The sequence below is a fragment of the Scatophagus argus genome, chromosome 10 (assembly GCF_020382885.2).
Source record: "Scatophagus argus isolate fScaArg1 chromosome 10, fScaArg1.pri, whole genome shotgun sequence".
NCBI classification, from domain to species: domain Eukaryota; kingdom Metazoa; phylum Chordata; class Actinopteri; family Scatophagidae; genus Scatophagus; species Scatophagus argus.
In genome coordinates this window covers 6,950,245-6,976,568 of record NC_058502.1, presented here as the reverse complement: position 1 = coordinate 6,976,568, position 26,324 = coordinate 6,950,245, and the positions used below count along the sequence as shown (strand labels likewise).

General features: G+C 41.4%; 1 protein-coding gene across 1 annotated transcript; it reads right to left on the bottom strand.

Moving 5' to 3' along the window:
* Window positions 1–670: 670 nt before the first annotated feature.
* Window positions 671–26,324, bottom strand: oprm1 (opioid receptor, mu 1). Its single transcript, XM_046402572.1, has 6 exons — window positions 25,859–26,324; window positions 6,922–7,271; window positions 5,856–6,031; window positions 4,822–5,000; window positions 4,433–4,616; window positions 671–4,316 (listed from the first exon to the last, which is right to left on the bottom strand). The coding sequence occupies exons 1-6, from the start codon at window positions 26,128–26,130 to the stop codon at window positions 4,311–4,313; spliced, it is 1,167 nt and encodes a 388-aa protein (XP_046258528.1). The 5' UTR covers window positions 26,131–26,324; the 3' UTR covers window positions 671–4,310.

Sequence of the window (26,324 nt, the reverse complement as noted above, 5' to 3'; positions counted from 1 at the left end):
ACCCTACACGCAAAGATACTACAATGAACTGGCACAAAGTGGACACACATTAAATACTCTGGTGAAGGGATTCGAGACGAGACACAGGTGGACCCAATCAGAGTGGAGCAGACAATCAAACTGGTGGGATAATACACAAAGACACAAAGGAAGCAGAGAAGTCTGAGAGAACTCCACTTGAGTTTTCACCAGTTTTCCCACAGAGGAAAGCAACAAGGAAAAATTAACTTGCCTCCTCACAGACAGGGTTTACATTTATCATGTTTAATTTATTTGTATTTTGGTTGACTTGTGTCAGGGTCCTGCTGTTGTGCATGCTGGCTCGGTGCTACGTTTCATTTCAATCCACAGCCTAATACAAACACACCCGCTGAGCTGATTCAGCTTCTTCTGGCTGAAATAATCACTTAATCTCACACAAGTTTTTTCCATTAATCAGCTGAGCAATAACTTATAGTTCTAGTAAGCGGTGACTGATGGGCAAAAGCTCCTGCCTCAAAATGACAGTTGTTGGATTTGTTTTACCTCCTCTGACCTTACAAAATATATTCTCATCATAATTCATTTTTATTGTTTGTTGTTTGTACTCGTTATCACTGAGTGCACAGAGATGGAAAGCTTTGTGTTTCAGGTTGAACATGGAAGATGTAATTGTATTTGAAGAAAGGTCAGACCGCAATGCAGATAATGCTTTATTCAGTGAATTAAAAAAAAAAAGAGAAGGCATTCATTGAGACTCAGAGTTACATTTTATTTCATTGCACTTATTAACATGTTAATTATATGTATTGTGTTACAGGGTGTCATCCATAAAATAGAAATTACCGTTTGTACAGGACAAGAAACTTCAAGAACAGAATACAAGTTGAGTCATGATTGGGTCGTGCAAACAAGCAAGTGATATTAAAAAGCCATTATGTAAAGATCATCATATTAATTTTATTTGAATTTACCCTCATGACTATATCCGGCATGATGCACCAAATATTGCGAAATGTGTCTGTAGGTAGCCCACATTAGCGGGTCTCATTAGAGGGACTCGGTCTCAGAACTGACCGCATTTTTACTTGGTCTTGTCTCGATCTCAGACAAAAATGACTCGGGATTAAATTTCAGGACCACAACTGCGGGGATATCACTGCGTTGAATGATCGTTTGATACATCCTGTACTTGTAATGTTTTCTAGGGCAAGACAAGAGTTACCCTGAAACCCTAATGGTTGGACAAAAAATATTGTATTGTGTTACATGGATATTAAAACCTGGAAAAGGATTGTTGAATAAAAGTGATTTCAGCTCCTTAGTGTTTGTTTGTTTGTTCATAGAAAACAAAGGAAAATTCCCTTTTATGATCTTCATGCTATTTTAAATCATTTTATCAAGACATTTCATTTCTTTTTACATTTATACATATGCACATACAGTATAGAATATCCATATTGTGAAAGTGTCCAAATGCTTTATTTGCTTTCTATGGGTGTCTTTCTGGGAATATGGATCTTATGTTTTGCGTGTCCCACATTTTATCATAAGTGGGTCAGGCAGTGTGGGACTTTAAAGTCTTGGTCTTTTCCTCGGTCTCTATCTGGTCTTGGTCAAGACTTGGTTTTGGTTTAAGAGGTCTTGACTCACGTTACTTTAATGCGAAATGTCACCCTTTGTGCCAGACAGTGTGTGTTTGGTTGATATTAGTTTTCCTGGTAAACTTTAAATCTTGTTCACTATTTAAACAACAAATCCTGCTTTTCAGACACTTCCATGCAGACAGCAGTAAACTTCTTATATCTAGCGGTGACTGGTGATTTGGCAGCTGTAGCTACCTACCAGACTATGCTAATGTTAGCTCCGTGAGTTGGCTGAAAACATTTGTTTCTGGCTGACCTTTCAATGTTTCCGGCTGACTCATTCTAGAACGAGCATCTGGTATGGTGGCATGGCAATATGAATACTGTGCTAAAAGACGGAAAATGAAGCCCCAGCTCTCCTTAGCATCCTCACCAGTTTATTATCCATGGAGGTGAAGAAAAAGAACGGTTCTCTTGAGGCATAATTAGCTGGTAGTATAATTTTGTATGCTCAGTAAAAATATAAGATCGGATGGTTCATACCTAACATAACTTTTAACATTAAACTGCTTAGTTACGAGGTGCTTTGTTGTTTTAAACAGTATTAATTTCACCTTTAATGTTGAAAGAGCTTTTAAGATGAGGACTAACCAATGTGTTTGGCAAATATAATGCTGTCTCAGGTAACATTGGCGTTGGCGTTCAAGTCCAAATCCAATTCAGTCCACTGCTTGGACTTGGACATGAAGATTGGCTGTTTCTGTAGAAGGTTAGGTAACCTGACATGCTAATGATGGCTCATTCACGCTCATAGCTATGGGCACTTAAGGGTTTCCAAGACACTTAATCTGCATTTAGGACATTTCAGTGTGCTCACATAAAAGTGGTGAGGAAATAACCTTCTTGTTTGTTAAGTGACAATCTCTCATCTTTAATGGCCTGAAATGCATTACATAGCACAAAAAAGGTGACATTTAGCTCATAAACATTTGTTTTGGTCACATTGCGCAAGCTGAAACATACCATTTTGTTGCACATTAAACACTTTGAGCACGAAATAACCCACGTAACATGACACTCAGTCCCTCATACAAGTCAAACTGTCAAAAAAAAAAAAATTTCTGTTGTGGTATAGCTGGTGGCCTGAAAGACGGGAAATAAAAACACTGACATTATGTACAGCATGACATAGTCACACATAAGTTTTCAGTCAACACAAATTACACATGAAACAGCCCATAAGGTTAAACAGTTACATGGTTAAGGTTTTACACTCATTTTTTTCAGATTAATATACATTTCTTTAGTTAACAAGGCAGATTCAGTATGATGAAAGTTATATCTAGAAGCACAATAACTTGCTGTTCCACCATCATCACCGCAATTCATTTTCAGGCAAATTTCATGGTTGTAAAAAAAAAACAAAACAAAAAAACACTATTTTACATGTTAGATTAACACAGTCATGTTTATCTTTACAGATTGCTAAAAAAAAAAAAAAAATACTGGTACACGGGATATCAAGTACAGCTACTGTAAAGGCAACTGGCAAGTATAGCATACAGCACAACACGTTAAGCACAAGCATTTCTAAAAGATAACAACAGATGTACAATCCGGCTTGGCTCACATGTGACTCCATTTCAGCCCATACCTCGTGTAACGGCTGTTAAATTGTAGTTAATCATACACAGATAGTACCATATGTTCACACTGTATGCAACAATAGCATGCTCTGTGCTCTGTGCAAACACGCCTTCCTTGCAGGTTTCGAGGATCCACGGTTCAGTATAAGGATCCAGTGTGATAAACACGGCTGGTTTTCCTTCTTTACATTCAGAAGTTTGTCAGATTAAGCAGAGAGAACACACAGTGCTCTGCTGTATGTCTACTCAATAATTCAGTCCAACAGAACAAAAGTAAGAAAGGAAAGGAAAGGATGAATGATGAAGAAAGAAGCGGGATTATAAATGATGCAAAGCCCAAAATCAGATTACCTGCCAGTAACTGCCATAAATCCACATTTCCCACAATCTTAAACTGTAGAAAAACATCATGATGAAAAGTGACAGATTGGCATTAAGTCACATGAACTCTACGAAGGACAATTGATCGTTTTTAAACCCAGGAGACTTAGCAATAAGATGAGCAATCGGACAGGAAGCGTAGATCAATGAGGCAGCTTTGCACACGGCAAAGAGAACAAAACAAAATTGCGTCAGTGTCTTGTGTAAATGGCTTTCGTAGATCTGAATACATCTGTCTTTCTTTGTTGCACATATTCAGTCTACACAGTCTTTATTGTCACTCTAATGATAGCAATAATTAAGTTATAACAGCATTAATGCACAAATTAGTGCAACAACTGCTTCATTTAGGAAGCCAAGGCATGGTAAAGATGCTTGGTTTACTTTTCAGTCTAGCCTGTATACATTTCAGAAAGAGTAAAAGCCTTGCACAGCCATGCGGTTAGTGAAAGTCAAACAGGTCGGCAGGTTAATGGCTTCATCTGATGCTGGCAAGTTAAGCTTGCAACACATCATCAAATGGTCTGTGCTGTTGAGTCCCAGACATGCCCTGGATTGTTGATGTGTACACGTGTGTGTGTGTGTGTGTGTGTGTGTGTGTGTGTGTGTGTGCGCGTGGTCAGAGCCCTGTGGTGACCTGTGTGATTTCTGAGTTGGGATCGTCGTTGGCAACGCTGCCACAAAAGCGAGAGTCCACCGACGACCCCTCCAAGGTTAGTCATACCTGCGGAGAAAGTAGGAGATGTGCCCTCACATGAGTGTCTGCTCAGAGCCATATACACAACATGAATCTGGAAGTTATTTTTTTTTTATCTCTGTGAGTTCTTTGACCATTTCTACCTGCTGATTGGACCTTTCTCCTGTGTTTGCAGTGTGGTGTTCGCGCTGTGGGAGCTTGCGGATAGTGATTCCGGTCCGGGACGAGTTCTGCATCTCCAGCACCGAGGGACTGGGGGTGCAGAACTCACGGAAACAACGCTTGAAGTTCTCATCCAGGTAGCCATAGAGAACCGGGTTAAGACTACTGCAGGGGGCAAAGACAAGGTCACAGCTACACAACAGAAAATCAGCTTAAACCTTCATTTTAAACCTTCATTTTCACATTTATATAACAAGGGGTGTGAAAGCAAAGCAAAAAATCTAATATCAGTCAGAAAAAAATGTCAGAAAATCTGATCTGAAAATCAATTTCTAGGACAGACAGTTTCAACATAATGCCAGGAGCGTACCTGTTGGTGTAGCCCAGGGCGATACAGAAGTGCCAGGTGATAGTCTGCAGTGTGGAGCTGGGGATATTGACCAGAGCTGTGATGATGACAAAGATGTGGATAGGCGTCCAGCAAATAATGAAGACGGCAACCACGACCAGAACCATGCGGGTGATCCGACGCAGGTTCCTGTCCTTCTCCTGCGTATGTGTGAAGGAAGTAGGTGGGTTAGTGTTGGACATAAAAGGAAGCAGAAGTGGACAACAGAGGGAAGCAGGAGACGGTGAGGTAATAATGATGGAGGAAGGGCAGAGGAGAGTGGGGGATAAGGAAGGAAGGAAAGTGGAGAGTAGAGAGGTCGAGAGGGTAAGCAGAGGACAGAAGAACTGGAGAAATTATAAGGGAGTGTGTGAGACAGAATGAAAAGAAAATGGTTAGAGGGGAGGTAAAGGGGAGAGAGTGAAGAGCCAGAGAATAAAAGGAAGATGATGAGTATTGAAGTGAGAAGTGCAGCAGTGATTGAAGAGCTATGAGAAGGAATAAATCATATGTCTTTGATTTTCCGTTTGGCTCTACTACAAAGACATCCTTTTAGAGTACGCATGTTTTTGCAACCAACGTTTGTCGAATTTTCTCAGCTTCTGAGTGTATGATTCTTGTAGTTGGAGGGGTCATCTGTGTCATTTCACCTCAGACTGCAATTAATTAAAACTGAGCCACAACCTCACGCTTAAGCTGTTTTCCCCTAATCGTTTTGTATTGAGAGCAACGAAGACGCCTTATTTGTATGCATGCTCAGGGCAGCCTTCTACTTTGCTTTATTATTCCTGAAAGATCAAATCGATCAATTATTCAGAAAATAGCCATGTAGTTAGTAGACCCAAGCTGTAAAAAACAGTTTCACAAATTGCTTGCTAATGCTTACATTCTAAAATTCTCATTTGCATTTAACTGAAAGCCACTGGCACAAAATCTAGAAAAGAAAAACCTCACTGGTCCACTCACTAATTTTAGCTCGTGTTTGTACAGGAATAAAAAAAAAGCTTTTTCTTAACCTGGGAGCCCGAGAGCATGCGCACACTCTTGAGCCGCAGGATCATGAGGCCGTAGCACACGGTGATGATGAGGACGGGCATGATGAAGGCAAAGATGAACACGCAGATCTTCAGCAGGATGTCCCAGTACCAGGAGGGGTGGGGGAAAATCAGCTTGCAGTCCACAATGCTGTTGGCTGTGCAGGGTGGGGAGACACACATGAACACACACACGTTCATGTGTTCACAGACATTCAGCCACTCTGTTTTCACGTGTCCTGTCCTCTTTTTTTAAAGCATCTTTTCTTCCTTCCTTCCTGTGGAATTAGTTTGTTTGATCTGGTTGTACACAATGCAGTCAAATGTAATAATAGTATTTATTATAGTAGTATAGTCGTATTATAATAGTATGGTGTGATAATATCATGGTGGTATAATAATAGTACTTAGCTAACTGTACAGAGATTAAATCTTCACTGTTTTGTGGAGCTTTTAATTACTTTAATTACGAGATCACACTTCAGTGATTTCAGCTTCAGCTACACACAGACGTCCTGTCAGAGAAGTCTGTCACTGCAGGTAGCTCCTTCACAACGCTGACGGTCACATTAGTCACCAGCCAGGCATATAGCGTTAAACAGCTCTTTCGTGCAATTACACACAACAAGCTAAACAACTCTTGTGCGTTGTCTCCTTTTATAGAGTCAGAGTTGCTTTTTATAGCTGAAGAGAATACGCTGAATGAGTTTTCTTTGTGTATTGAGGCTTGTTTCTGAGCCCTTGTTGATCTGATCGCCTACCAGTGACTGATGACGAGAGAGAACTGAGTGCTTTTCATGTCATCCACGGCTGCTGAATGATATATTTTGACTTCATATCGTTTTTTTGTTGGATAAAACATTTTCCCATAAAGATGTTAAGCTTTATCTGTTTGTAGTCACTGACAGTAGTGATGTACAGTACGTCTATCACATTATCATCACACACATTATAAATGTTTCCACAATCCTTCCATAGTAAAAGCCTGTGTGAGGTTGTACAAACTGCAGTCTAGGAATAACAGTGCACATGTGTAGCGTATGCTTACGAGTGACGGCGGTGGAGGCCATGAACATGACGGGCAGCCCGATGGCTGAGGAGAGAATCCAGTTGCAGACGTTGACGATCTTGGCGTTATGAGGCGTCCTGAAGTCCAGCGCTTTGACCGGGTGGCACACTGCGACGTAGCGGTCGACGCTCATGGTGGTGAGCGTGAAGATAGAGGTGAACATGTTGTAGTAGTCGATGGACATGACCATCTTGCACAGTGCGTCCCCGAATGGCCAGGTCCCCATCAGGTAGTTGACACTCTGGAATGGCAGCGTGCTGGTGACCAAAGCATCAGCCAGGGCGAGGTTGAAGATGTAGATGTTGGTGGCGGTCTTCATTTTAGTGTACCTGCACAGAAAGCACAGATTTATAATTAGAGACAACGAGCCCCTTGCACAGACATGCAAAAGGCCTCCCATCACTCCTGCATAGGAGCAAGACATTCAGACTGACTACAAATAATGGCGCTGCATCATTTGCATTTGCTTTGTGTAGTCTTTCTGTTTATCTTCCTAATTGTTTTCAGTCTCTTCACGGTACATTTGAGTCTCACTTAAGACATTTTTTGTCTGCTTGAAGTGTTTATGTCTCTTTATAGTTCTTTTGTATTTCCTCTTCAGTAATTTTCAATATCTTTGTGTCTGTATAACCAACTCTTTGAGCCCCTGAGCCTTTGGGCCCTTTGGTATTCAACAATCCCCTGACGAAAGGAGGGAGAACATAAGGAATAACGAGAATAGGAAGGGATTGAGTTCATTCAGTTTGAGTTTGAAATGTTTGATCTCATCTTGAAATGAACATCTTTGATCAGGTCTCAGTTCAGAATTGTGGCCTTCCCATTAATTCTATTATATGGAGACACATACACCATTTCCATGCAAATTGTACACTTAAGTGAAGTGCCAGTTTGAAACCACCATTGCAGCTTCTTTGCCACATAACACGATAATGATATTATCACTGCTGCAGAATTTCTTTGATTAACTGAAGGACTATGTGTTCTTCAGTGGGCTGAGAAAATTATCCCATTCCTTAAGCTAAATAAACAAATACAAAAACCCTGTGACTTAACTGTAAATGCATTGTCACAAAGCTGAAAACAGGGCTGTTTTTACTGATATGGAAATAGAAGTGCGGCTACTGTTAAGTTACGTATGTGTAAAAACAAAGTAAATAGCAATTTTTAATTTTTTCATCATTTTATGAGTGAATTTCTTATTAAAAACCTCAAAACAAGCCTGGTGAAAAAAAAGCCTCAACCACTGAGCTCCTGCCTTTTGAACATCATTTGCAGCATTTGAATGCACAGTTAAAACACTTCTCTTTCTCCTGCAGGTAAGTTGCAGTCATAAAAAGTAAAACTGCAGCAGCTTTTCCTCATCTGAGCGATGTGTGATCAAAGGACTCTGAGGGACTGTTCTTTTGGAAATACCACATAAAAGTCCCCTCAATCAGTATACTGGGGAGGAGGGGGGGCTGTGGTGCTTCAAAGAGTATGGAGGATAGTGGAGTGTTTACAGAAAGAAAGAAGGAAGAGTGTGGATCCATTAGCAGATGGGATGGAACACAGACGATTGAAATGGCTTGACTGTTTAGAGCACTTGTCAGCAAAGAAATATTCTCTGTTTATCATCTGCTGCTGCTGTCTGCAGGTGTGAGTGAAGCTGGATCATGTCAGAAAGACCTGAAATGATTTACCTCGTATGTCAAAACCTATATTCCAAGTATTTTTAGAATTTGTAGGTGACATCCAGTGTTCATGAGAAAAATGTGGAAAAATATTGATTAAAATGGAGCAAATAGTTCAGCCACAGCCTGCAGCTCTGCAGCCACATGAATGTTTGACAAGGTAGAGTGAAGTATGACATTTTCAACAAGCTGCTTTTGTTTTTCATAATGTTTCCATGTGAGGAGGGATTTCTGCTTTTGCTGAGCCATGCGGTGCCTGCAAGCTATTATAGAGCTCCACAGAGAATCCAAATAAATAAGCTACAATGAAGGACTCTGAAAGGTGGTGAAATTCACTTGCAAATTCTTGAAATATATGTTCAGATTTTATGTTTAGGTTCGTACCATTCTCCTATCTATGAAGCTACAACCAGCAACTGGTTAGCTTAGCTTAGCATAAAATATGGAAACAATTCAACAACAAGCCTGGAACAAAGTCCACCTACCAGCACCTCTGAAGACATGTTATACCTTATTTGGGTTATGTACCAAACTATTTCTTGACTCTGTGGAGGCAAAGGCAACCAGCGGAGACTCTGGTCATAGCCAAGAAACAATCCAAGACCCTGATGAGTGAATTATCATTTTTACACTTGAATTTTTGTCACCTACAGCCTCAACAGAATGGATACAACATGTTAATTCAGGAGAGTCAGAGCTGCTGCTGAGTGCAGCCTTCAAAGACATGTCAGTGGCATCAGTATTTGTATCTCACTCTCATGCCAGAAAGTGAATAAGCACATGTAACTTAATGATGTAATTACCAAAGCAACAGTGTTTGTACTGTTGCTGCACTATTCCACATAAAAGACTACTTAAGACACATCCCCTACCATTATGTTATTCAATTAATCTGGAAGGAAGAAGAACAATGATACATTACACCCTCCAGCTTTCGCTTTATTAAACCCCAACTGTCATTCTACCTGCGAGGTAATTTACTTCTGTTTTGTTCTAGCCCTCTCCTAAACAATCCCAAATCCTCTTAACAGCCAGCGATGACAGTTAGTTCATTAAATTCTGATTAACTTTTAACACTGACAGCTTAAGTGTGTTTGTTATCTCAGGCTTTATTTGCGCGGGGACTGACGAGGCGCCTCCAGATGAAGTCGGAGCTGTCACCCTGCACTGAGTAGTGTGCCGGAGCTGGAGGTAATTTCCAGCAGCCCTCTACTGACTTTGTGCCTGTCGTTAACATGGCTGCAGGTGTTTCACTTGTGTGTTGTATGTCTGAGGTTTATGTACCACCGGCAAGCAGCGCGCGGGTGAACGGCCTCATCCACATTAACTGAATGAGGTGTTTTATTAATGAGTTTTCAGAGCTGATTTATTATTCGCCCTTGAGGTAATGTCACACTGATTACTCATTTATTGGCATAAAATGTCAATTCCAATTCCCACCATAATGGCAAATAAGGGACAAATGACAAAGAAATCTCCCCTTTAGTAAACCTGTTTCTTATCACCTTTAGAATGATGTGTGATCAAAGGACTCTGAAGGACCTTCCCTTTTATAGACATCACACAATATCCCCTCAATAAATATACTGGGAAGCCCCTCCTGAGAGAGCAGCTGACAGTAACAGCAGAGTTTACATGCGTTTAAGTAATCAGGCTACTCACAGAAACCGGATTGAGCAGATTATCGCAGAGCGTTGTTTGTATGCATTATAGGACACTGGCGGGTCAGAGAACAGATTCCTCCTCCACATCTCTCTTATTTTGAAAGCGTGGATCTCTCATTTCAAATATATTTGCAAGGGAAGCGGTAGGTCATCCTGACTCTCTTGTGAGCCGAGGACAACAGTCTGCAGTCCGCTGTTACGCACATGAAACCCTGTGAGGAGAAACATGCCTGAGGAAACCAGATTTCTCAAAGTGCTCTGGCTTGATGATGAGTCTCTTGTTTACGTGATGTTTATGTGATGTTTACTGATGCTTACTGCTTATTGGAGAACTGGATTCCAATCTGTTGTTAGTTTCAGGCTAAAAAGCACTTAGGTCACAATATGTCCCTCTTCAGGTCGCTGTTGACTTCAAAACATTTTTTCAAATTGACGATACGTTCTGTACTCAATACGTTCTCTAAACGTTATCAAAAATATTTTAATAAAAATGAAATTCAGGTGGCACTACATTTTAAAAAATGTAATTTCGCTGTTGCTAATTAGCAGTACATAAAAGTAATTCATAAGAGGTGCACGAGATGTTGCACCCTGGATTGAAAAGGCAACCCACCAGCACGTATATCACCAAAGCTCATAACAGTTTTATGAGCTGCGTCTCTCCTCAATGACTATTGTGTTATATTAATTGACAGCATAGAGTTACAAATTTGATATTTGCACAGGAAATCTAGCACATTATTACTTTATAAAGTGTAAAATTGACCCCCATGCCGGCAACAATCATTTGATAAGTATCATTCATAAAGAGGATACAGATCTCCTGTGGATGGTTCCTCATTTTGGAAGGAAAACTTTGAAAAGAAGCTCTGGATATTGTATCATTATAGGCCAGTAAACAAACAAAAAACGTTTACAGCCTGTTATTGATGGGAAAGTGACAGAAAAGCCACACAGAAATCAGACAGAAGAAACCATCTGCAAAGAGAAGATCTGCATTACTTTTGTGAATGAACCACAGTCGATAACAGGGATCATTTAGTCCGCCTCTAAACGGCCTCGCTTTGTTTTTTTTCTGGACTACTGAAGCACAGTGGCTGGACGTAGATGTGCAGTAATGGACCTTAAAATCTTCCAAAACAGTCCTTTCAGTGAAATCATGTATAATTCATAGCCTTCCATCAACCCATTAGCTGGTTCCCACCTGCGAGAGTGAAGCTTCCTCCCGTTTCTCATCTATCACTGCTTCTGCTTAAATAAGTCCAAATGATTCCCAGTTGAAAGAGAGAGAAACTTCAGCCAAATCTCACAAACCGGGCGTGTTATTCAAACATCCAAATCACCTGACACATCCCATGTTCATTTCCCCAGCCGGATACATTTGCATGAAAATACTCATAAAAGGCAGTTGAAGATTGGTTGCTTTAATAAGCCGAAATTCAACAGAGCTTCATGATTATATGAGCAAATTTGAAACTATGATAAAATATTTTGGTTTTACTCCTGCTTTGATCAAAGAGCTCAAATAATCTTTTATGTACGCTGTGTGACGATTTATTGAAGAAAAAAACCCATAATCACCACTAGCCTGGCTCAGTAACGAGCCTGGTGAAACTGTAATGTAAAAACACAGAAACAGCTATTCAACTGGTAATTATTCTTTTGAATGAGATTTTTTTTTTTTTTGTCTGTTTTGGGCTCACATGATGCAGAGCAGAGTGAAATTTTCGGTGATGATACATTTAGAGTTGGGCATCAGTAAGGGAAATAGAGAAATCATCTTTTTATGATGGTATATGAATGTTTAATGTAATCATCTGCAAGTAAAATTTGGTTTACCATCCATCCATTTTAAGTCTGCCACATGGTGCAGTCAATAAGAAGCACTAGAACCCAAGAACCGAAACCATTTAAAATAAAAAGTACACTTATAAATAACAATTTGCCACAAAATGGCATTTTGTTTTTGTTATAAAGACATTTTTTACAATTTGAGCTGTGCTCAGACCTCTCTTCACATACATGTTTAAACTCTCCACTGGTGCCAATAAATGTTACATGTATTGTGTGTGTATTTGGGGCGAATCAGGCCAACACCAGCTGTTCAATAATAAAGAATCAACACTCACCCCATTATTTATGGCTGCCAATAATGTCCGAGCCTTGTTTCCTTCTTGTTCGATTTACACCACACTGTGACAGTGACTGACGTGAGCATATGTGGGACGACTGCATGATTAGAAAATGCATTCTGCCCACACAGCAAGGCCACGGTTCATGATTATGGTATGCCGCATGGAGCCGTTCAAATGTCCCTGAATTTTAATTAGCTGATAACTGCCTGTTTTTCACGTGTGAGGATCGTGCCTCGCAGCGGCAACAACCGTGACCGAGCCGAGGAGAATCTCACGATGACATAACATCGTAAGAAAACAATGATGCTGAAACATCTCTGTAAGTGAACATTTGTTGTAACAGCCTCTGGCTTCAATGTTTACATTGTTTTTTTACAGTGTGAAGCAGCAACAAGCAGCATTTTACGTTTTTTGTGGCCAAACAAACTGGAAGATGCACCAGGGATGTATGTGTTGTGCTGTTTTGAAGGTTCAATCAATCATTTTTGATGTTTTTACTGTGCTCGTGTGTTCTTTCATGCCCACTGGCTGATGCAGTCTAATGGGTTTTACATCAGCCAGTGAATATTACCTCCACTCCACTTGTATAATTCAGGGGCCACAGCCTCCTTTCAACAGGAGAACAGTGAATCTGGATAGATAAACACAGATATAACTCAGTTTTGTTTAAGTTCAGTAGAGCTAAACTAAAACACGAAAGCAAAGTGATTGACAAAAAATGAGAGAGGAGGACATTTGTGTGAAGAGAAATAGTTTATAAGAGTTTACAAAAACTAAAGTTAAATTAGGATTTATTCTTACAGCTAATCCCAGCTTAAGTTTATTGTCTCAAGTACAAGTCCGAGTTTTTGAGGCATCAAACTGATAATTTTGGAAAGCTGAAAGACATTAAGGGACCAAAAACTTGGCTGGACACTTGAAGCTATCCCAAAAGTACCAGCATGAACTCTGTGTATCTTTGGAACAATCCTAAAGTGTAGTTTTGTCACCATATTTCTACAAAAGTCAAGACGAAACCTACACACTTGTGGTCAACGGTTTGGAACAGAAAGCTGATTAATTTTGCTGCACAGCAAGCTAAACACAGTCCATCATGAACTGGCGACGCTGGCCTGCATATGTGTAGCCTTGTGTATGATTCATGGGCTGCTGCTGGGTGCAGATAAACCATTAAGTCCTGGCTGCAGAAACAGAGGCTGCTCATGTGAACAGACATCTGTATGCCTCTGGCTGCGAACAATAACAGTGTCCATGCTCACTGTGAGGAGCATGATGGATTAGGGTGCACGAGGTGTGACCGGGAGCATGTCTGACCGCTGGGCATGTGTTTCTGTGGCGAGCAGTGACGGGATCTGCGGATTTGTCAGACGTATTTCTGTTCACAGTGTGTGATACAGACTCCTATCAGGGCACATGGAATTTTGTATCAATATATGTACAGTATATATTGTGATGCTGTACTTTGGAAAATCATTTGATGAATTGTATGGACAAGCTAACCTGACTGGTATATTTGTTTTTGATTGATTGCTAATTATAAACCTGACAAATCAAGATAATTTATCACTTCAATAATTATATAAAATCCAATACTGCCATTGATTTGCAGCGTTACCCACAGTGACATCATTCATTTACCCAGCGATATTAAAGGAAGAGTCACCATGGTGAGCACACTATGGCGAAATCTCAAGGCGGCTGACAAGTCTGTAGTTTCCTATCGTTCACCTCTAATTTATTTATTACGTTTGTTACTCTGTACGGCTGCACTGTTTGCTGTACAGCAAAACAAACTGCTGGATAAATAAACCAAAGCATCTGACAAACTGAAATGTTAACCTCACGATGGAGCTCGAGGAAAAATCAGGGGATCACCAAAGACATCAGTATTCATCCTCTGGGGAGCTGTGCATGCTTATGCCAACCCTATGTTATGTAACTAGAGGTTTTTCACTGGATACATAAAAATTTTGACAAAAGGAACAGATGGTTGTTTAGATATTTCACTCAAAACTGTTCACATGAAGCTGCTAGAGGAAAAGCTTGGGGATCACAGCAATCATTTGAAAACAGCAGACGGGAAACATGAAATTCTGTACCAAATTTCATGGCAGTCCAACCAATAGTGTTAGACATTTATTTGAAAGTCTTTGGGTGAGTGTTTGACACCGATGCTTTTCATTTTTAGTGGAGTATTCCTTTAAATTTTGCTCTCCAGAGTATCGTTCAAGTTAAATCATAAAAATGCACAAATGAGCTATGAGATGTTTGATTGAAATATTTTATGCTTTTTTTTTTTTAAACACTTCATGTAGCTTTATAAAACTGTTTGTTGTGAGTTTCACCAGAGCCATAATATGAAGATGTTAACCACCATCTCGGAGTGTTAAGCTCTGACATCAGGTTTTATCATATTTTATCTGATGAATTAGATGTATGAAAGATCCTGAGGGTGACGCAGCTGTGAAAAGAGTGAGTCTGATCATGAATCAGAGAAATCACAGTAATAACACGTTTGTCCCAGTCATGGGCTGGAAAAGACTGATAGAAATGAACATTTACCATCACAGCCAATAAATAAATGACTTGTCAACATGGCAGTGGATATTTGTTTCTTCATTAGAGTTGATATGTTTGCATACCACGTTTCCGGCAATTATTGTTTTCTAAACTCCCTTGGAAATCATTTCATTAAATGGTAGTCATTAGACAGGCACTGTTGGGAATATGCTGCAGGGGAAACAGATCCCAATATAGTTTTGAATGTTGGTAAATGGACCCCCCCCCCACACACACACAGACACGAACACACACACTCTGTCAGCTGCCATGATAAGCTGACTGAGATCCAGCGCTCATTCTGGCGCTGATATAAAGGCTCACAGGGACATTTTAACTGTTTTACAATGAAGGACACTTACTGCTCAAAGTAACAAAAGGCTCACACTTGTAACGAGCTGAAAAGAGAAAGAGCAGTTAACATTAAAGATTCTTTAAAGCAATATTTCACATTGCATCATATCAAGTGATACGTAGTTATGTGAAAAGCTTAGAATAATTAACCCTCTTTACAACTCTTCGCCCGCTGAAAAATCTCATTAAACACCCATAGACCAGCGGGTCCATCCTCTCTGCCTACATGCTTCAGCATTCCCTCCACCCAGAGTAGGGGTCAGTGTAATAACTCCACCTGGTGCTGATGTTGTTACATTCAGTTTTTGTCAATAACTGCAAAATCAGGCGCTTGCAACATGTAAATTTACTGTTACTTCCGTGGATATTCCGTATCGAAGCAAACCAAAATGTCTCAGCCGAGAACAAAAGCAGTGCATCCGCAATGTCGTGAAGCGCTCCCAGCTGTGCTCTCCGAGGACCTAATAGAGAACAGTTCGCTGTGACGCCCCTAGAGGACGTGATAGAAATTGCAGGAAGGGAGTCACTTCATCAATCAGCTTCTCAGTTATTATGGTCTGACGAGAAAAGAAACGTCTCAAATCCATCGTGCAGGATAATTCACTTGGCTGCTCTCCATTTGGACGCTTGGAAACGTATTGTAAGAATGACTACAATTGCATTAGCACTCTGTCATCACAACACACTGTGCTAATGAACTCGACATAAGTGTCTTCTTGAATGAGAAGAGCAATAAAGCAAACAAGGAATAAAATCATATTATTAAATCTGCGAATAGTAAAGTAAAAAAGGCTCTCCTCACAGACCGAAATCAAGTTTTAGAGAAATGTAATTCAACACGGACATGCAGAGAGAGAGATTCATTACTTTTTAATCATCAAACAGCACTTCCTAGTCTGAGTCAGCCACTTCATTAAATATATTTCCACCATTACAAAAACTGTGTGTTGTCACAGAAATTGACGGAGGTGGCTGATAAAATTTCCCTCAGCCCTTGCTTGGTTTGAAATGATTTTGAAATGAGGTTTACATGTGTGTCGGGAGGACAGCATTTAATGATTAATAACTTTATCACATCTGCAGAGCAAACGTGAGGGCGAGCACGACGTGGCATGTGTACACTCAGTGAGAGTGTAGCCAAGCACACCTGCTATTTCCATTGATGTAAGCACCTGCGATATGTGCACAAGGGCTGGTTGAAGTGAGAGGGTGTGGTCATTATTAATTACCCTCTCACACAAAAAGTACAGCGAGAGAAACAAGGAAGCGGCGACCTGCTTTAGTCCTTGCATTCATAAGCAAAGTGATCCGTGCATGAACATCCTACCTATTACATCCTGTCTTTCTCTTTTAAGGTCTGCCTTAAACTTTCCTCTCTCCTCTGCCCTAAATTTACTTCAAGCTTAAGAAAAAAAACGGAGGAATCAAGTTAAACTGACACGAGAGGCAGAGGAGTGTGCGTCTGCATAAGAGGCTGATGTACACAGGTGTACGACAGTTGAAACTACTTTAAGCTGCCTGAATTCAGCTTGACGACATTTCGTGAGCTGTGACTCGCATACACACAGAGACACAGATGTGCAAACACACGCAAACAGGATAGAAAAATTGGTTATGCATCCAAAGATTGGAGACACACAGCTCGGTCAAGTGTGTTTCGGGCTATCAGACAGCCCTGCTGTGACGGATGCGCTGCCGTACACCCTCTCGCCGTGTGTGCCACAGGATGTGTCGAGTGTAGACAGGAAATGCTCAGTGAGAAGAGTAAAAGAGACAGTTTAGCCAATACCTTGAATAAGCACAGTGTAAATGTCAGAAATGGATGAACTGGCAGGCTCAGCTCAGTCAAAACAAAAGCTCACAAACTGAACTCGTTCTGGAATCAGCTTAAGGTCTGTGATGAATGCACACAGATTTTCCATTTCCCAACAAAAGATGTTCTGTTTAAACATAAATTTTGATCACTTGCATGCACTTTCAGGCACGAATGGAGGGATGCACCAGAACTGAGTTGGAACAAAGCTACCATATCGCACACAAACAGGTTGATGCTTGAGTTAAAGCTTTTGTTCTCTAAGAGACATAAATCTTTCAAAGCGCACATGAAGGTGGCAAGAACCGTTACTCTTTTCCTTGTCTTTTGAAGATACACCTTGTACAGAAACTTTCAATCAAAACATCAGTCACCAGTGAGAAGTGACATACTGGAACGCTCCTGATTGGCCCGACTGGAATCGATGCAAGGAGATCAATGTCCACAAAACACCACTGGGATGGAGACTTAGCCGATGTACATATTGATCCACAGTCACTGCCAAAGTGTACCACAATTCTCTCCTGTCACATGTAAACAGAATAATGAAAGAGGTCACAGGAACTGACACAAATCAATTTCAGACACACACAAACACATTTCTATCCTCCATTGTTCGTAGCCACTTCATGGCCTTCTTTCCAGATTAATGCAGCAATGAAATCCACACAAGGATTTTTGTCCTGTGTTACATTTCATCAGTCCGTGTTAGTCAAAGCGATAATCTCTCTGTCATATTAGATTCAGCCTTCAAGCTGTGTCGTATAGCGATGTTTTGTCATTACCAGTGTCTGTAGTACACACATTTTTCCCTCAACCTTGAGTGTAGCAGCTTTGTGAAAGAGATGAGTCTTTAGTTTCACGTCCCTGAAAGTTGACTGCCATATTGTAATGACATGAATTTAAACCACGGATTCAGTCTGTCAAAGAAAAAAAAAAAAAAAAAAAAAAAAGAAAGAATCTGTGAAAACAGCAACAATGTGAAACGAGTCAAATTTGTGTTTGTGTTTAGCTTGCATGCTAGTTTTTGTTTGTTTTTTCATGAGTGGTTGCAGGTATATTCATGTCCAAAGACATTTTGTCCTGTGACTGTTATCGTCCCTGGAAACTGAAAATGAACTAAGAAGTTCCAAACTAGTTTGCAGTTGTGAATTGGTCTGGTGATGCCAGGACAGATGCTTTGTTAACAATTTGTAAGATTTAGAGAATGAATGTTTTAGGACAGAAATCACAACAGTCCAAATGTGGCCTTGTTGAACGATGCTTGAATTTACTTTAAAAAACTCTTCAGACAGCTTCCAAATGGGATTATCAAGACCACAATGACATAAATCACTCTTGCCATCGTGATCAACAACTGCTGTATTGTGTTCTGCTCATGGCTTTGACAAACACTGCCCACTTCATTGTGATTCACTCCTATGACGGTTTCTGTTCTCTGGAAATATGACAAACAAATTTATGGTAAACCTATATCCCTTTAGATGCGCTGGAAACAGGGACCTCAGAATTGATAAGCTTGTTGCTTAGGAACACAATGGTTAATGTACTTGAGATCTCCTACAGAAGGTCACTGTGGTCTTGCCCCCTTTTGAAATCCACATTTAATAAATGCAACCATTGTGGAGAGCAGTGAAAAGGACCATGAGCTCTTGAACCACAAGGACCTTTTACTTTTCATAAGGTCATCAATTTGACCTCTGGACAGAAGACTTCATGTGTTTACAAATAGGGGTGTGTGACTGAATCGTCAAATCGATTTTGAGACCAAAACTGCGATACCCTCTGGTGCTTCTAAATGCCAGCCTTGATGAAGAAAGACATGTTTAACAGTACCTGTCATAAAGTATAAAGAGCAGAATAAGGGTAAGAGAGTGAGTCACTTCGCAAATGACAGATGGATAAAAGAGCCGAGAGCTCCCGTCAATCATCGAGTAGAGAAAGAAAGAAAATCTTCAAAAGGCCTTTTCTGTCCCTTCCTCTTTCGTTCTCTGTGCGTAGCTGTGACTATCACTATAGAAAGACAAAAAAAGAAAAACAGTCTCCACAGTCAAGATTTGACAGCCTTATGCAACTGGTTGTGAACGACTGAACTTTCTTCTCTTCCTTTGTCTGTCGTGTTTTCGGGTTCGGTTTGTTCGTTCGTCTGTTTGTCAGTAGGATTTCGGGAAAACCGCTGGCCTGACGAAACAAGTTGGGAGGCGTAGCACAGGTCAAGGAAAACCCATTAAATTTTTGGTGGGATGTGAATCTTTCTTCTTCTTTTAGTCAATAATAATTACAAGAAGTACAAAATACAGACACACACTGGGTCATAAGTGATGATTCAGAGATGGTGCTTCAGCTACACCCAGCCATATTTTGACATACATCCAATACTTTTGGAAATATATCCAAACATATAGTGATTGCACTTGCAGATTTGCCTTCAGCACAGTAGATTGGACCATCAGCCTTGGCGTTCTCAGAGTGCCCTTCTAGTTTCTTTCTGTCTTTCGTGCTTTCGAGGCTAAACTGAACAGAACACCTCCTGCTGAATCCAGACCGACTCGACCGGGCTCTCTTTCTCCAGCAGCGTCCAGCGACGTTAAGAAGTTCATTACTCATAGACACACACACACACACACATACAGGAAGGACAGCCTAATTACCTCCCCGTAGTCTCGACTCATAACTGTCTCCCTAACAAGAAATTAGACTCTGTACCACCTTGTTGCGTGCAGATACACATTGTAGAAGCAGCATTTCTCCGAGTCTCCCACTGGCCTGTTAAACTCTTTCACGCTGGTAATAATCATAATCATTATTGAAATCCTGGCAGTTTTTTTGGTAAACACACAAGCCAAACAATTAATCGTCATTACCAACTGTTTTATTGCTGCCGGGGCTGCAGGGCCTAGCTCTGACAACATTTTTGTGACTCATTTTGTGCTAGGTGATTTTGTCAGTAATCTAAAGCAAACAAAGTAATTGCAGCACAAAATCCATAGTCGAGCAGCAATTATCGAGCTGTCCGCTCGTCATAGGTTAAGAGTAATCAAGGTCATAGTACACAAAGGCTAGGTGTTCACCGCTGTACAGCTGTTACTAAAAGGTCAGAGAGCCAGATCTCAACTGTGTGCAATGCAGCACTGAGCAACACGTTTTCCTGCTTTGGTAGGATGTTCATAGAGCCTGGAGGTGCGAACGTCTGCTGTCATTTTAGTCGGTTTAACTTCACACCTCCTCCGTTTATACCAGAAAAAATATCCATAAGCTGGATGCACCCGCACCGTCTGAGCCACAGTGTGTTAACAGGCACGTGAGCATGGACTCAAATCTATCATGCATGAGCGTGTTCATGAATACACATGAAAGGCACCTGCACTTGAAAGCAACCAAAGTCTATTCGCAACTCAAGAGAGGAGCATCAAAGAGAGGATTTAAAGAGAAGGCAGTGATTCCCAGGGCTGATTTATGTGTGCAATTTTTCCTTGGTTAAAAAATAAAAAAGGTACTACACACAGCCAATGACTAATTTGTGTCAATAAAGGGTGAAGCCATAGTCTGTCACCCCATCACATCAAGTAGTTGATAATACAGCAATTCTATGAATTTTCTTATGTTTTATTTTGCATAAAACGTGGATGTTTAAATGGATATGTTCACATTTTTCAAGTCAACGCTAACATGCCAGTGAAGCCATTTTGATATCAGCGATGCAAGTTCAATTTTTGTTTGTAAGGCTTTGGCAATCTGAAAACTCCTTATGCTGCATCAACAAATCAAGAAGGTCATTTATGTTTTCCTTGTGCTCCTTGGACAGTGTTTTCCTTCAGAACCACGGCTGAAGGGAATTTGGTACTAAAAAGGCAAAACACCAACTTGATTTGTTTCAGTTCAGACTGTTGAACCCTTAAAATAACCTCAGCTGAACTTCAGAAGTCATTCATGCAGAAAACGTACATACACTACAGTTTAAAACTTTTCTCCTTCTCTTCATTAATGACTATATGAACACACACACAAAAAAACCCAATTTATCAGACATCAAACTGATTGCTTTTTAAAGTTGAAATAGCTTCGGTTCTAAAAGAAGAACATTTAAATTATTAAAACTTCAATTTAACTTGCTATAGGCATTACTGACTGAGACTGAAACAGGAAACTGTCCTTGCTCCTAATTTGCTCCTTTGAATCTGAACAGTTTCAATGCTAAGCTTTGACTGGTCACTACTTCTGAACTGCTGCTGACTACTGTCTCTTTGTCTCTTTCTGCCGTTTCACTTGTCAGCCGAGTTGACTGTGCTTTGTGCTCCACATACAAGACATACTTTTATGGCACGTCCTCTATACAAAATTACACTATTTCCTCTCAGCCACCTGACTGTACCGAACAAAGCTTTTGTGTCAGGCAATTCCGAACGATGACGTACATTGAAATTGCTTTAGGAAGCAGCCGCTGTGGAGAGAAGAAACAATTACAGTGACCAATACCTTCTCAGCATCTCACTTTTGTTTTCAGACTCGAAAAACACAAAACTTGAAGTTCACACAGATTCTTGTCCTTTTAGATCGCTTACAATAAGCACAAGCACTAGGATTGACTCTAAGACTGTAACTTTAACTTCAAAAGACAGCAGGTTAGTTCTTTGAAACTCCAAATAAGACTATTTGTCACGTCAGGCAGCGGGAGCTAAAAAGAAACCCATTAGAGGAACATTAGTGAGGATCTACGACACCAGTCTTGTGAACCAGATTGTGTTGACATTCATCATAACATCATATTTCAAACTCACGCATAAATAGCAGGGACGGGATGTTTAGGAGGCAAGCTGACAACAGAGAGCAGGGTCATGGAAATTTTGCCTTACGTGAAGAGGTATCAGTACTATGATAGGTCGCAGTTGCTGTCAGTAACAGCGCTTCACTGCGTCCACGTCGGCAGGTGCAGACGCACAAAAGCCCCTGAAACAGAAACAAGTTTTAGAAAACCTCTGGCTGTTGAATGTGACCATCCAGGTACAGCTGCCTGCTCATTTAGCTCGATGAGCGGATGGAGGTTTAGAGGAGGTGGTGGAGTCATTTTGCACTCATCATGCTCAAAACGCCTCCCGGTGTTGCCATGGTAACAGGAAACACTCTGCACTGGCGGCGTATCCCTCGTGGAACCCAGCAGTTTCTGCTCAACCGCAATTGATTTTTCCGACTGAGCGTGCAGATCTCTGGTTGTGTTTGTTTGCTCGCAAGAAGTTCTGCGGATGTAAGAGTGGAGCAAACAGACGAGCAAAAGGACAGGGAGATAAAGAATGAGGGAGAAACGTTTTATGGATTTAAGGTCATTACTCAGACAGTGAGGGGGAAAACATTTCTCATCCACCACTGTCTCTATTTAATCTAGCAAAAATGCATGCGGGGACGGAGAGTTCAAGACGACGTTTCCATTTGCAAGTAAATATCCACCGTGTGTCATTAGCTAAATGGCTGTTCACTCTCTATCTGCCGGCAAAGAGAGAAGAGACCACAAGCCCAGCAGCGATGCAGAGAAAGACAAACAGGTTGATAAACGTCAATGACCCTGTGGTTCTCGGAGGAACGAGACACGTCCTTAACCTTCCTCCCAGTTCCCTTAAAGTCTCATTAGCTGAGCTCAAAAAGTTCAGAAATTCACACAACTTTTCTCACACTCCTGGTTGTGTCAGAATGAGAGCTGATGTCCATTTCATTACCTCCGTGAGAAGGCAGGGGACGAATATGTCGTCCTAAATCCGTTCCCACGAAACAGCTAAGGATGAGGGAGCTGAAGCTCAACTAATGCTCTTCACATTAATCATCTGCTTTGTAGAGAAACTACTATGGAATACATAATGCAACTTTGTATACCAACATAACAGTACATCATAACCACTCCTGTACCCCGGCCAGACAGCTGCAGACATACAGTAGAGCCCGTCATTAATATAAAGCTGGGGCATGACAATAATTTCAAATGTTGTTTTTCACATCTGTTTGCCTCGTGCTCACCCTTTGTTTTCCGCTTCACTTTGCTGCTAAGTGCCAGCGATGGAATAAATGAAGTTCATGTACTCTCACTACGGTCACAAAGTCGGCTCTTAAGATCCTGTAACTGCTCTTGCACTGAAGCATCTCTCTTCTCAGGCATTGTCTTTGACCACATGTCAAGTTGCATGCGTTGCACAGCGAGAGCAATAGCGTCACACAGAAAGTCGAAAACAAACGAGCAAAAGAAAGGTGACGAGTCAGCAGCTGCAGCAGAGAAGAATCGGCTGCAGGTGTGCAGAGCTCAGTTCACTGACTGATGCCACTATGAGTCACGGTTAACATTAGCACTACATGGGTTTGGGTTTTAAAAAAAAGGTTGCATCTACTTTAATTAAACACTGATTTAATGTGTGAGCAACAGGCCAGGCTGGCTCTAAAGCCAAAATGCTCGGGGATGTTCTACCTCCAGCGAGGTGTGCGAGGCCTCTCTGCCGTATTTGGTGCCTGTCACAGTTGTGACTGCTGCTCGCTCATTCAGCCCAAAATGTCTGAAAACTCTGAGGAACACAGCGAGGACAGAAAAAAACTGAGATGACTGGTTATATTATGCTTTGTAAACGAACCCAGAACAAGACTGTGGAAGAACTCGCAGAGCGTGAAGCTCACAGAAAGATGTTTTGACAGAAGAGCGCAGCAACAAACTCACTGATGAGTGTAACTGTCTCTCTCTGAGAATGTGCCCAGCAGTGCTGAGCTTATATTGTTTATACATCTCTGTGTTGCCTTAGCGAGGCTTTATTGTGCTGTTAAAGAGGCAGGTGATTTAATTTAAGCATCCTCATATTGCTTGTTGCACCCACTGTATTGTCATGGCTGTTTTTGTTTATCATCAGTCAGATTTGTTTAATTGAAACTTGATTGAGTTTCCTCCTCTTTTCTCATTAATTCTAATGAGGCTGAGGCTGCACACTGAGGAAGATTATTGTATATTTATAATTGGTAATAACTGGTGTGCACAAGCTGCAAATGTCTGTCTATAGAAATGGAATTTATCGCTGGTTTTAACAGACCTACCTTTTTACTTTATTTACATTTTTGAGTAAACGTGAGTTTACTTTTACTCAAGTAAAATATTGTAGTACTCCTCCCATCACTCGGGGCAACTCTGTCATAAATAATTTGGGGTGGAAAACATCCGGCATAGATTTTTCTACAAAACAGGACTATTTGGGGAAGCACTCAGACTGAAGGGGATGATGTGTGCAGTCCAACGTAGGAGCATTTGCTTCATGTTGCATCTGGAAACAACATGAAAGTGTGGAAAATTTTAGGTCTAACGAAGTAATGATGTGGTATGTTATGGCAGTAATGGAGATGTAAATTAAAACGGAGATGTCTCCTCTTCTTTTTACTCTCTAATGTAGCAGGTAAAGTGGTGCCATTTCAGTTTCAAAGACACTTGAGAACCTGTCGGACAAGCTCTGCACAGAAAACCCTCCACTCATGAGACTGCCATCAGACAAAGTGGATAATCACAAGGTGGGAGAATGAAGGTGGAGCACCTTCACGTTTATCTCCGTTCTCCTCAATTTTCTCATGCTCACCATCGCTCTTTCTCTCAGCAACCTTCCACTCGTGTCCTGCCATGTTGCGAGTTCATCTCTCACCTGTTTTGTCCTCGTTTTCCTCCTCCAGCTCACAACCTGGTGACTTTTATCACCTCAAACAGCCTCATCTGGAATGACATAGCATCAGCCGGGGAGCATTTAACCAGCATAAATGTCACATGTGTAATTAAAGGCCACCAATGAAATCCTCCTCTTCACAGTGAAATCCAGTGGGCTGCTGTCATTAGCACAGCAGGTGATTTTAGACGTAACTGTGTCTTAAATTAACACAAAGTTGGATTTATTTTCTGATTAATTCCTTCAGTGAGTGTCAGTTTTCTTAAAATCAATATCAACGTGTCCTTGCACACGTCCTTCGTCAACTGGTCCCTCTAAAACTTATTTTTGTAGAAAACCAGTAATGCTGGAGTTGGGTGTAAAGCAGCTACCTTTCAGCACACCAGCTGTACCCAAAGTGCTTGTCTTAAGAGCGTCTCCAAATGTGCTCAGGGCCTCTCATTTAACTTGACATGAAACATGGAGTGAACACACGCAGGGGAACAGGGGACACTGGAGCCACTGTGGCTTTGAAGACAGCAGCATCTGACACGATTCGTGGTGTGTAATGTTTTTGTTTAGCACCAGAGTGATGTGCAGCACATTGCCAGAGCGATTTTCCAGTTTAGATTAGAAAGAGACAGAGAGAGAGAGCAAGAGCACCGACTGCTGTGTCTTTACATATTAACAACAACATATACATTGTGTCTCTGTTGTTATGGATATCGTGAAGCGAGTTTTGTGCCGCAGCCTTTCCCCTCCATCCCTCGGCTCGGCTCGCTTTTTGCGCGCTGGAGGTCGGAGGCATTTTTACGCACGATCGGCAGCTGAGCTTGCAGCGCTGTTTATAGCGCACACTCTGATAGTCTCACTCGGCCTCATAAGCACACACACACACACCTTTGTGGACGCTATGGTTAACACAGCAACAGGTCTCTGTAGAGTCTGTCACAGTCATGCAGAAGAAGACAGTCTGTCTAATAAAAAGTGTAGAAGGCCTAGTTGTGCGCCACACAGCTGAGAAAACACACCCGCACATGAGTGTTTCTGTGAGGACTTTTCTGTTCTGTCTTACCTGACTATGATGTACATAACGAGCACGTTTCCAACCAGCCCCACCACGCACACTATGGAGTAGAGAGCGGTGATGATAATGGCTATGATGACCGGGTTCGCGTCGTCTTCCAGGCTGCCGGTCAGTCCGCGGTCCCCGTCGCATCGCGCCTCGTAGCTCGCGGTGTTGTTGCCGTCGGTGAAGTTCCGGCAGAAGCTGCTGCTGTTGTTGTTGTAAAGCCCGGGGAGCTGAATGCGGTAGTCCGCGTCCGAGCCGTTGACTGAGCTCTCCATGGTCCCCGGTGTGCTGTCGGTGTTGCGCGCGTCCTTTCGCTTGTGTCCGTGTGCGGACTCGGTGCCCGCGGTGCCCCGCTGGGTGCTTGTGTGTCGTTTGGCCGCAGAGGCGGGATGGACCGCCGCTCACGTTGGACCTCGCGGTGCTGAAGAATGTGGCCGCGTGTGATCAACTGACTGCACTGACGACCCCC

What these genes read in the sequence shown, in the direction of transcription:
- oprm1 (XM_046402572.1), bottom strand. Translation starts at nt 26,130, where the DNA reads ATGGAGAGCTCAGTCAACGGCTCGGACGCGGACTACCGCATTCAGCTC. An exon ending in GTTATGTACATCATAGTCAG is followed by an intron (nt 7,272 to 25,858) that starts GTAAGACAGAAC and finishes CTTTCTGTGCAG; the next exon opens with GTACACTAAAATGAAGACCG. An exon ending in GCATGCTCTCGGGCTCCCAG is followed by an intron (nt 5,001 to 5,855) that starts GTTAAGAAAAAG and finishes ACACATACGCAG; the next exon opens with GAGAAGGACAGGAACCTGCG.